Source organism: Thamnophis sirtalis, unplaced genomic scaffold, assembly GCF_051295495.1.
Source record: "Thamnophis sirtalis isolate CommonGarterSnake01/CBP01778 unplaced genomic scaffold, rThaSir2_p1.2 scaffold_15, whole genome shotgun sequence".
Taxonomy (NCBI): Eukaryota; Metazoa; Chordata; class Lepidosauria; order Squamata; family Natricidae; genus Thamnophis; species Thamnophis sirtalis.
In genome coordinates this window covers 42,110,387-42,122,908 of record NW_028261395.1, presented here as the reverse complement: position 1 = coordinate 42,122,908, position 12,522 = coordinate 42,110,387, and the positions used below count along the sequence as shown (strand labels likewise).

The 12,522-nt window shown below is 45.2% G+C and overlaps 1 protein-coding gene across 2 annotated transcripts in view; it reads right to left on the bottom strand.

Moving 5' to 3' along the window:
* Positions 1 to 494: 494 nt before the first annotated feature.
* Positions 495 to 12,522, bottom strand: part of SAMD11 (sterile alpha motif domain containing 11) — a 107,122-nt gene continuing 95,094 nt past the window's right edge. For both annotated transcript variants that reach the window (XM_087702081.1, XM_087702082.1), the window contains exons 11-13: positions 11,722 to 11,855; positions 4,122 to 4,232; positions 495 to 893 (exon numbers count right to left, since the gene is read on the bottom strand). In XM_087702081.1, the coding sequence (XP_087558207.1) occupies positions 648 to 893; positions 4,122 to 4,232; positions 11,722 to 11,855 (491 nt within the window). In that variant the 3' untranslated portion in view covers positions 495 to 647. The remainder of the gene's footprint in view (positions 894 to 4,121; positions 4,233 to 11,721; positions 11,856 to 12,522) is intronic.

Sequence of the window (12,522 nt, the reverse complement as noted above, 5' to 3'; positions counted from 1 at the left end):
CAATCCAGGTCCTCTTTTTTAACCGACCTCCGAAAAATGGGGGCGAACCAAATAACCAGAAAGGCCAGGATGGAAACGAGCCAGCCAGCCAGCCAGCTAACCAACCGATGCACAGCAAAGACACAGAAAGTCCCAAAATAAAAATATTAAAAATTAACAATGACAGCCCACACAGCTGTGCCGTACCATCCAAATTTTAAAAAAACACACACACAAAAAAAACATGGGAGTTTGTGGACAGTGAATCACTTTTGTCTGTCTTTGGTATTAATTCGAAAGCTGCTTAGCGATGCATAGACCTCCCCCCCCCTTCCCCAAAAAAAGGAACGTTGTGTACCAGTTCCAGCCAGGGATGTGTTTCCACCCCTCCGCAAAAAAAGAAAGAGGCGGGGGGGGGTCTCGTTGCCCCTCTGTAACCCCCCTCGATGGCTGGTTTGCAGAGCCGTTTCACCAAGTGTGTCTTCCTTCCAAGATTTCTTTACCACTCTCCCTAATCCAAACCCCCACATCCCGCCGAGTGTTTATTTCCTACTCCCCCCCCCAATAAGAATATTTTAGCAGATTTCCACGCGGTCTCTTGACTTGAGGAGGGGGGGGGAGAAAACTTCCTTCTTCAGTGAGATGTCCGATGGGGGCAAATCCGGGGGTTACGAAAGGGGTTTGGGAACATCTCCCAGAGACACCAAGAGAGAAGTCCCGTTTTCCTGCTTGGGGGAGACCCGGCTGGGGAGGAGCGTCCCTCCGTAGGGGGACGAGGCCACGCTTCCGGCGGAGGGTGGGCGAAGCTCGGCGGGAGGCAGGTTGCAATCGGCGGGCCGCAGTCCGGGCGGCTGCAGTGGGAAAGCCACCGGGAAACTGGCCATATACAACACCCGGCCGATCCTCTTGGCTACCTGGAGAAAAAACAGTGAGAAACAGCAGTTAAAATGCCTGCGAGGATTTAGAGTGACACAGTTGGAGGGGGCCTCGGAGGTCTTCTAGTCCAACCCCCTGCTTAGGCAGGAAACCCTACGCCACTTCAGACAAAGGGTCATCCAACATCTTAAAAACTTCCAGTGTTGGAGCATTCACAGCTTCTGGAGGCAAGTTGTTCCACTGATTAATTGTTCTCACTATCCGGAAATGTCTCCTTAGTTCTAAGTTGCTTCCCTCCTTGATTAGTTTCCACCCATTGCTTCTTGTTCTGCCCTCAGATGCTTTGGAGAATAGCTTGACTCCCTCTTCTAAAAAAGCCCTTTTGATAACTCCTGCTTCTTTAGAATAGAATTAGAATAGAATAGAAAGAATTAGAATAGAATATAGAATAGAATATAGAATAGAATATAGAATAGAATATAGAATAGAATATAGAATAGAATATAGAATAGAATTAGAATTAGATTAAATATAATATAGAATTTAGAATAGAATAGAAGAACAGAGTTGGAAGGGACCTTGGAGGTCTTCTAGTCCAACCCCCTGCCTAGGCAGGAAACCCTACACCACTTCAGACAAAGGGTTGTCCAACATCTCCTTAAAGACTTCCAGTGTTGGAGCATTCACAGCTTCTGGTGGCAGGTTGTTCCACTGATTAATTGTTCTCATTATCCGGAAATGTTTCCTTAGTTCTAAGTTGCTTCTCTCTTTGGTTAGTTTCCACCCATTGCTTCTTGTCCTGCCCTCAGGTGCCTTGGAGAATAAAACAAGAAGCACACCCTGTTTTTCCCCAAAATAAGACCTCCCCGGATAATAAGCCCAATCCGGCTTTTGAGCACATGTGCTAAAATAAGCCCTCCCTGAAAATATTTAAACTCATGCACAGCCGGTCCCTGCCATTTCCTGGAGTGGATGAAGAAGGAGGGGAAACATGTCCCATGCGCCACACTTGCGCCTGCCCTCCACGCGGAACAGCCTCGCGGAGGCCACTGCCGCAAACTCTAGCTACCGCACCTCTTCTCTTAGCGGCAGCTGCAAAAAGAGCCACAGACACTAGGGATGGCAAGAGTGCGCCAGAAACAGAGCTTTCGGCCCTCTCTGGATCAGCTGATCCACGGGCCGAGGTTAAGCTGCTTCCTGCACCTCAAAAACAATCAGACCTCCCCAAAATTAAGGCCAAGCGCTTATTTCAGGGTGTCTGTGTGTCAAAAGTAAATAAGACCCTGTCTTATTTTTGGGGAAACACGGCAGGTGGGGGGGGGCCTTCCAGGTCACATGCTTGCACCTCAAATGGTGCATTTTTTTGGCTCGCTCTAAAATGGTTGCAAAGCACACGCGGAGCGATAAACATTGTTTACCAATGCAGACGCCCCTTCCTCTCTTCCGACCACACATTTGTTTTATTATGTTAAAAGGATAAGGGCAGCTTTATTACTCTTCCCCCCCCCTCACCCCCACCCCATAAGCTTCGGCTCTTTACGAGTGTTCTAATAAAAAGGTTCTTTGGCCAATGGTTCCCTGTGGAACAATTGTGCGGGGAAATAACACCGATTCGGAGAAAAGGAGGAGAAGGGGGACCCAGAAAGAATCCGGTGAGATCTACGGGATTTATAGCAGGCCGAGAAGGGAAATCTGCCTGGTGGGGGTTTTTTTGGGGGGTGGTGGGGGGAAGAGAGACACACAAAGGGGTTAGGGGAAACGGGAAGAATTTTGAAGCCAGTGCATTTAAAAAATAAAAAATAAAGAGGTCAAAAATCCAGGAAGCCCTTTTTGACACTCAAAAGATGGGGCTCAAAACACCTGCCCAGTTGTGGTTAATTAACAACATGCAAAGAGAAATTGGATTGCAGGGCATGGGGCAAAGGGCTTGAAGATTTGGGGGGGGGGTTGGCACCTTCTGAAATTCAGCCTTAAGACACAAAGGGAGAGCTTCCACGGTTTAAACCCAAAGGCCCTACCACCTGGCCACCTAGATTGGATCCACGCACTTCACAAAGCTGCGCTAGTTAAACCAGGATAGGCTGACTAAACCACAATGAACTAGAATAGAATAGAATAGAATAACAGAGTTGGAAGGGACCTTGGAGGTCTTCTAGTCCAACCCCCTACTTAGGTAAGAAACCCTACACCACAAATGGATATCCAACATCTTAACAACTTCCAGTGTTGGAGCATTCGTAACTTCTGGAGGCAATTTGTTCCACCGATTAATTGTTCTCACTGTCAGGAAATTCCTCCTTAGTTCTAAGTTGCTTCTCTCCTTGATTAGTTTCCCCCCATTGCTTCTCGTCCTACCCTCAGGTGCTTGGAGAATAGCTTGACTCCCTCTTCTTTGTGGCAACCCCTGAGATATTGGAAGATTGCTATCATGTCTCTCTTAGTCCCCCTTTTCATTCAACTAGACCTACCCAGTTCCTGCAACCGTCCTTCATATGTTTTAGTCTCCAGTCCCCTAATCATCTTTGTTGCTCTTCTCTGCACTCTTTCTAGAGTCTCCAGATCTTTTCTACATCGTGGCGACCAAAACTGAATGCCATATTCCAGGTGTGGCTTTACCAAGGCATTATAAAGTGGTATTAGTGGTATTAAAGTGGTATTCAAATTTCATTCGATGTCACTGAGTTTTATTAGCGCTCGGGCTATTGGGTAGCTTAAAAATAAAAGAATAGAAATAGAATAGCAGAGTTGGAAGGGACCTTGGAGGTCTTCTAGTCCAACCCCCTGCCTAGGCAGGAAACCCTACACCACTTCAGACAAAGGGTTATCTAACAAAAGAATAAAAACGAATGTATATTAAACTACAAGGATAAATATAAACAATTTTTTAAAAACCCATCCTAAACTTAGTAGCTGACTTGGCTTGGGATATAGTGCCAACTCAACCGCTGTGGTTTATGAACTGTGGTTTACGGCTCAGGCACATGGCTAACAAACCAGTGTTTTTCAACCTTGGCAAAATTGGGTGCCAAGGTTGAAGCAGAGAGTGTCAAACCATGATTTAAGGCCAAGTGTACATCTAAACCTTTTGCATTTTGAAGAGATGCTCCCCCCAAAAGAACGAGCCACGGTTAATAAACCAGCAAACAACCCTGGTTTGCCTTGTTCCAAACAGCAATTAGCCGACGTATGTACGTAGTATGAGAGTTTGGCTGAAGTTTTTTTTCCCCATACCCTTCCGTTTAATTTTATTTCGAATGGCTCCTTACCTGTGACCTTATTTTCAATGCTGGGCCTAGTTTTAAGCCCATGTGGTTGAGTAAATGCTCTTCCGTCAAGAGGGGTAGCGTCTCTCCATCAATCGCCTGTTCCCGGAAGACCTGTGAGAAGCAAGACGAGGCTGCAAATTTGCTAGAAACACAATTTTTTCTTCCCAAACATGGCATTGTTCTATACACTTCAGAGCGTTGCAATGGCGAGATGGAATGGCATATAAAATCAGTGTTAAATCACTTAAAGATTGGTGGACTCCAATTCCCAGAATTCCCCAGCCAGCATCCTTTAAGAGGGTGGACTCCAACTCCCAGAATAGGGCACTGCACACCAGAACAAGTAGACACAAGGACAGTTTTTCTCCTCCGAATGCCATCACTCTGCTAAACAAATAATTCCCTCACCACTGTCAAACTATTCACTAAGTCTGCATTACTATTACTATTAGTCTTCTCATGGTTCCTATCCCCCATCTCCTCCCACTTATGACTGCAGGACTGGAACTTTGTGGCTTGTATCCTTCCGATTTATATTGATATTGATTGTTTCCTGATTGCTTATTTCTACCCTGTGACTATCATTAAGTGTTGTACTTATGATTCTTGACGAATGTATCTTGTCTTTTTATGTCCACTGAGAGCCTATGCACCAAAGACAAATTCCTTGTGTGTCCAATCACACTTGGCCAATAATGAATTCTGTTCTGTTCTATTCATTTCATATTCTATTCTATTCATTCCGTATTCTATTCTATCCTATTTTCTATTCTATTCTATTCATTCCATATTCTATTCTATTCATTCCGTATTCTATTCTATTCCTTCTGTATTCTATTCATTCCATATTCTATTCTATCCTCTTTTGTATTCTATTCATTCCATATTCTACTCTATTCTATTCATTCCGTATTCTATTCTATTCCTTCTGTATTCTATTCATTCCATATTCTATTCTATCCTCTTTTCTATTTTATTCATTCCATATTCTATTCTATCCTCTTTTCTATTTTATTCATTCCATATTCAATTCTATTTTCTATTCTATTCATTCCATATTCTATTCTATCTATCCTACATTCTATCCTATCCTACATTCTATCCTATCCTATCCTCTTTTCTATTCTATTTTATTCTGCATTCTATTCTATCCTATTTTCTTTTCTATTCCATTTTATTCTGCATTCCATTCTATCCTATCCTCTTTTCTATTCTATTTTATTCTGCATTCTATTCTATCCTATTTTCTTTTCTATTCCATTTTATTCTGCATTCCATTCTATTCTATTCTATTTTCTATTCTATTCTATTCTATTCTGCATTCCATTCTATTCTATCCTATACTATTTTTTTTATTCTGTATTCTATTCTATTCAATTCATTCCATATTCTATTCCATTCCATTCCATTCTATGTTTTATTCTATACTATTTCGTATTCTATTCTATTCATTCTGCATTCTATTCTATTCTCCTTCCGAGCAACACTTCTACACAACTTCTCCCTGCTTTCTAACTTTCCAAGGCGTTTTAGAGGGAAATTTGTCCTCCTTGTGCAAAAATCCCAGGGACCTCCTCCTTTCCCACAGACCCACAGAGGATGAAGGCGGGGGGGGGGGGGGAGAGAGGCCTCTGTCTTGAATGCAGAAACTCTTCCCCCTCTCTCTTCTTCCCAGCGCAAAACCCTCCACCACAAATTTTATTTCGGATTTCAGCCAGCCCCATGAGAAGGTCACTCCGTGCCAGACCTCCCCATCAGCTGCGGTTTCCGGGTGCGGAAACATTAAAAGCAGACCTTTCTCCCCTTCGGATCTCCCCCTGTGGGGTCGAGCTTTCTTGCACCGTTTAAAACTATAAATCCCAAATAAGAAAATGGCAAAGCTTGATGGGGGGGGAGTATAAAAAGACATTAAATCCTTTTTAACTCGCTCTGCAACAAGCACGCCAATGTCTCGCTAAATCTTCCTGCCGTTGCACCCAGGTTTATGGGCCACAATCACTGGTTTTTTCGCCCTCCAAAAGGACAGTGCATTTATTTCCCTGTGCCCCACAGATCTAGGGCAGCAGGGGAGGACCGCAGCAAGGAGGCAGGTTCTCCCCCCCCCCCCCCCCCGGCAACAACCCTCAAAATTTGCACAGCCTTGTTCTGAGCGAGGCTTCCCAAGAGCAGGAAGCAAACTCCTTGTCCCCACAAAAAAAAACTCTTTTATTAATTGACAGTGAATTCTGCTCCTTCACATCCAGCAAAGTTTTTCAAGGGAGGATTTACGGTCACAGACCTTATCTGGCTTGGAGAGCTGCCAGGCTGATAGCTGCAAAACTTGGCAAGGAGCCTCAGAGAGTCACAAACCAATTAAGTGAACTAATGGTCTCCTGCAAACTCCACTCCCCTTTCGCTCCTCTTTCATTTCCTCTGGGAGAGGCCATTCACCGTCTAATAGTGGCCTTACTCCCAAGTCGACCCCTGTTCCTTAGCTGTTCCCTTCATCTGGCCACTCTGTGCATGCGCACACTGGGAACAGGCTCCAGCTGTTCTTCTGCCTCACTGATGTCCGACTCCGAAGGCAGCTGATAACTGGCATATGACTCTGCCCCCACCTCTGCCTCCGACACAGAGCCCTCATCCGAGCCTTCCCCAGACTCCAGGACTGGCCCATCTTCCTCCCCAACCTCCTCACTGTCCGAGTCTGCAGCCAGCTCCAATGGCAGGCCACAACTAGCTTGCAATTTTGCACGAACAAAACACAGGGTTGAAATGGCGCGTTCTCTGCGTTTAATTTGTGCCGAATGCCACAGGTGTTATTCCGGGCTAAATACCCCAAGAGGCTTGTGCCGAAAGGATTATCATGATAAATGGACCGTCATTCAAAGCTTCTAGATTTGGGCAGTGAGGTTTTCTTTGGGGAAAAACAAAAGGAAACCGAAATGCCCAGAATCCAATTCTCTGGCTGACTGGATATGAATGAACGTAATAAGGATTAAGGCTTCTTTGGAAACGCCAAAGCCACTTTCTCACCGAGTTCTGAAAACTTGGATGTTAAGTAAGAATATTTGGATAATCTTAACACGGCCTGCAGCTACTTCAGTGAAGAAATAGAAAAAGGGCAATTTTTTCCCCCCTTCATCGGGTAACATAAAATACGCTAAGGTCTCCCTGATTTCCAGAGTTTTATAAGTGATAAGTGATTTGCAATTCAAAGCAGCCCGTTTTGTTGAGAGCCTGACCAACCTTACAGGGGTGTTAAGAAGGCCCACGTGGGAAATAGTCAATTGTTCTCTACGTTTCAGGTAGCTTTTGATTTACAATCATTTGCTTAGTCATCATCGTCATCTTCTTCTTTTATAATCTTGCGGGGCGGATTCTGGGGAACTGAATGAAGCTAGCAGAATGTTTTCATGGCCAGATGCCTTTCCTGTTGCCAATGCAGAGTTTTGTTCGGCAGAAACATTCTCATTGTGCCCAGAGAGAGAAATATCTGCCTCTCCCTAGGATTGTGAGGTAGGAGCTCCCAATCATTTGCTTCGTGTCTGTTCAAATTTACGACGGCACTGAAAAAAATAGTGACTTAGGACCCTTTCTCACACTTACGACCGCTGCAGCATCCTTATGGACCCCACACGATCAAAATTCAGACTCTTGGCAACTCCGACTCCTATTTATGACGGTTGTGGCATCCCAGGGTTATGCCATCACCTTTTGTGACCCTCTGGGGGAGCCATTCACTTAACAACCAACCGTGTTACTAGCTTACCAACTGCGGTGATTCACTTAATAACTGTGGCAAGCAAGGTCGTAAAAATGGGACAAACATCCACCACTGTCTTCCTTAGTAACAGTTCCCTTCCCACCAAAGGTGGTTCCCTATTTTTCTACCTGCACTTTTTAACGTGCTTTCGAACTGCTAGGTTGGCAGAAGCTGGGACAAGTCACAGGAGCTCACTCTGTTACACGGCGCTGGGGATTCGAACTGCCGACCTTTCTGATCGACGTGCCCAGCGTCTTAGCCGCCCTGAAACTCTAGGTGTGCCTTATAGTCTGAAAAATACGGTATCTCATCTGATCCTTGGCATTATGCCCCTTCCTTCCCCAGGGACCCGAAGACTCCAGATGTTTCCGTTCCCCTCCACAGCTGGAGTTCTCCAAAGGGCATTTATAAGCCACAGTGTGCTAACTCAGAAGCCAAGTTAACAAGGCCTTTATCGTCCAGCTGGCAGCCTCGTTTTCCCACCCACTCACCCCGGGAGTGATGGATGGGTTTTGGTGGCGTTCCTGTCCCTCCCCAGCCTGATCCGTCTCTGGGGAGGGGGGTGGGGAACTGGACGTTCACCAACGCTGCTTTCCTGCCATTATGAGGCAAGCTAAGCCAACATTGATCCTCGCTCCGCGAATGGGAAATATTATTTTTCCATATATATTTTAAAATTCATTTCTGCCAAGCTCTAAGAACCAAATTAGGAAATTCCACCCTGGTTAAAAAGCCTGTAGATGGATCGATTTATGGTAGGGGGCTCCAGGGTGAAATTCCCCCGCTCCCCCTGGGCCTTTTACATGTATTTAAATTTGTTTTTATCTAGGTATCTTTTCATGCAGCTAAATGGCTTTTTATCTTCTTCTTTTTGTTGACTCTGTAAACTGCTTAGAGAGAGCTCTAAAATCCGATGAAGTGGTATATAAATCTAAGTGCCATCGCTCTCTTAAAACCTCCCAGTGTCTTCGATGAAGTGGGCAGGGTAGGAATTGGATAAATAAAATAAGATAGATAATAATGTCTTTTTAAGGTAGAATAACCAAATTTCTAGCCCCTGTGATTAAAAATTGGATAAATAAAATTAGATGCTCAGGAAAGTGTCTTTTTAAGGGAGTAGCCAAGTTTCTAGCCCCTGTGATTAAAAATTGGATAAATGAAATAAAACACTCTGGAAAGTGTCTTTTTAAGGGAGTAGCCAGGTTTCTAGTCCCTGTGATTAAAAATTGGATAAATGAAATAAAATACCCAGGAAAGTGTCTTTTTAAGGGAGTAGCCAAGTTTCTAGCCCCTGTGATTAAAAATTGGATAAATAAAATTAGATGCTCAGGAAAGTGTCTTTTTAAGGGAGTAGCCAGGTTTCTAGGCCCTGTGATTAAAAATTGGATAAATGAAATAAAATACCCAGGAAAGTGTCTTTTTAAGGGAGTAGCCAAGTTTCTAGCCCCTGTGATTAAAAATTGGATAAATAAAATAAAACACTCAGGAAAGTTTCTTTTTAAGGGAGTAACCAAGTTTCTAGCCCCTGTGATTAAAAATTGGATGAATAAAATAAGATGCTCAGGAGAGTGTCTTTTTAAGGGAGTAACCAAGTTTCTAGCCCCTGTGATTAAAAATTGAATAAAATAAGATGCTCATGAAAGTGTCTTTTTAAGGGAGTAACCAAGTTTCTAGCCCCTGTGATTAAAAATGGGATAAATAAAATAAAACACTCAGGAAAGTTTCTTTTTATGGGAGTAGCCAAGTTTCTAGTCCCTGTGATTAAAAAGTGAGTGCAATGCCTGACAAAATCTCCGAAGCTTTGGATTCACGTGTCTGAAGTAGCATAGGGACTCCTGCTTGAGCAGGGGGTTGGACTAGAAGACCTCCAAGGTCCCTTCCAGCTCTGTTATTCTGATTGGCTGATAGACTGGATCTGATTTCAATGTTCTGCGGGAGACATCCTGGATCCCAGCAAAAGGCTTAGGGTGTAATTCACACAGCTAATGGAAATTACTAGCGTGGTAAGAAGAATGGGATTGCCATCCAGAAACCACTCAATGGGGGCCAAGAAATCCTTCCCTAAAGCTTACTCTCTCTAGTTCTCAACTTACAACCATTCACTCAGTGACCCAAGTTACAACGGCACTGAAAAAAACCATCTCACAACCATTTTCCCACACTTACGACCACTGCAGCATCTCCGCGGTCATGGGATCAAAACTCAGCTGGCTCGGCAACTGGTTCATATTTACGACGGTTGCAGTTCCCCCCCGGGACACCTGATCCCTTTTTACGACCTTCTGACAAGCAAAGTCGGGGAAGGAAGCCAGATTCACTTAAAAGCCGTATTATTAACTTAACAATGGCAGCTATTCACTTAACAACTTGGCAAGAAAGTTTGTGAATGTGGGCAAAGCTCACTTAACAACTGTCTTGTTTAGCAATGGAAATTTTTTTGGGGGAGAGCGGGTGTTCAATTGTGGTCTTAAGTCGAGGACTCCCTGTATGGACGCCTGTATGTACAAGGCTTGGACTCGGAAAAACAGGCTAAACATGCAGCCATTAAGCAAACAAAACTTTGGGAGTTCTGACTCCTGAAATTGACCCTCTGTTGTACGTGGTATATGCGCAAGGGTGTGTGCTGTGTTGAGATGTGTTGCCATTTCTGCAATATTAGATAACCTGGTGGCAACATACTTGAGTGTATTCACCACAACCGATTGTAAAACTTTACAACTTAACAACTTGGCAAGAAAGGTCGTAAACTGAGGCAAAACTCACTGAACAGCTGTCTCATTAGCAGCAGAAAATTGGAGGGTCAATTGTGGTCTTAATAGCAATAGCAATAGCAGTTAGACTTATATACCGCTTCATAGGGCTTTCAGCTCTCTCTAAGCTGTTTACAGAGTCAGCATATCGCCCCCACAGTCTGGGTCCTCATTTTACCCACCTCGGAAGGATGATAGGCTGAGTCAACCCTGAGCCGGTGAGATTTGAACAGCCGAACTGCAGATAACAGTCAGCTGAAGTGGCTGCAGTACAGCACTCTAACCACTGCGCCACCTCGGCTCTTAAGTCAAGGACTACCTGTATGGATCAAATAGAGACCCCTCTGTGTATAAGGCTTGGACTCGGAAAAACAGGCTAAGCATGCAGCCATTAAACAAACAAGACTTTGGGAGTTTTGACTCCTGAAATTAGCCCTCTGATGTAGCAATAGCAATAGCAGTTAGACTTATATACCGCTTCATAGGGCTTTCAGCCCTCTCTAAGCGGTTTACAGAGTCAGCATATTGCCCCCAACAACAATCCGGGTCCTCATTTCACCCACCTCGGAAGGATGGAAGGCTGAGTCAACCCTGAGCCGGTGAGATTTGAACAGCCGAACTGCAGTCAGCTGAAGTAGCCTGCAGTGCTGCATTTAACCACCGCGCCACCTCGGCTACGTAGTATATGCGCAAGGGTGTGTGTTGTGTTGAGATGTGTTGCCGTTTCTGCAATATTGGATAACCTGGTGGCAACATACTTGAGTGTGTTCAGCAGCACCGATCGTAAAACTTTACAACTTGGCAAGAAAGGTCGTAAACTGAGGCAAAGCTCACTGAAGAGCTGTCTCATTTAGCAGCGGAAATTTGGAGGGTCAATTGTGGCCTTAAGTCAAGGACTACCTGTATGGATCAAATAAGAGACACACCCACCCACCCACCCACCCCCCCGGTACGTACAAGGCTTGGACTTGGAAAAAAACAGGCTAAGCATGCAGCCATGAAATAAACAAGACTTTGGGAGTTTTGATTCCTCTGTCGCACAGGGTATGCGTGCCAAGGTGGGAGTGTTGCGTTGCGTGTGTCGCCGTTTCTTTTTGCAACATACCTGGCTGTACTCCGCACAACCGGAGAGGCAGCTCACAAAACTGCAAACGTCATCGACCGTCCATTTGCTGATGTCTTGCAACGCCGCGGTGGCTGGGCTCTCTTCCCCATCCAGAAAGAGACCTCCCATCGTGCCTGGAAGGAACAAAAAAAAATTAGGGGAGGGGGTTTTGCAGAGATGGGAAAAGAGGGGTGAGCGGAGGCAAGAAGGAAAAAAAAGGAAACATAAATCACAAAAGCTTTCCTCTTTCCCCCACCCGCCCCCTCCCCAACCCAGCGGAGAGCCTGCTCTCCCCCGTTCCTGCCGCTTCCCTCCAGCCACACATCCATCTTTCATGAACTGTCAATTAAAATACCAGGCAGGGTCAATTCGGAGGCGAACTCCTCCAGGGGGGTTTCCTAGCCTGGGGGGGAGGGGGGGGAAGGCAGGAGGAAAGACTTCGAGGAAGGGGGGCTGGGTGTCAAAGGCACTAATGATTTCAGCATGTTGGAGTGCTGTTCAGGCGGAAGAAGAAGGGGGGGAATCCGGAAGACGAATCTAGTAAGAACTTAGCAGGAAGATCTCCCCCCACAACCAGGAGGGATGTGGTGGGTGGATGGGGGGCACTCAGGATGCTGAGGCTGTTACGAGAGCGAGAATCGTGGGGTAGATAAACAAGGACTGTTGCATTAACAGAGGAATACAATCGAGATCAAGTGAGGTACTAAAGATAAAAGTAAAGGTTCCCCTCGCATGTGCTAGTCATTCCCGACTCTAGGGGGCGGTGCTCATCTCCGTTTCAAAGCTGAAGAGCCAGCGCTG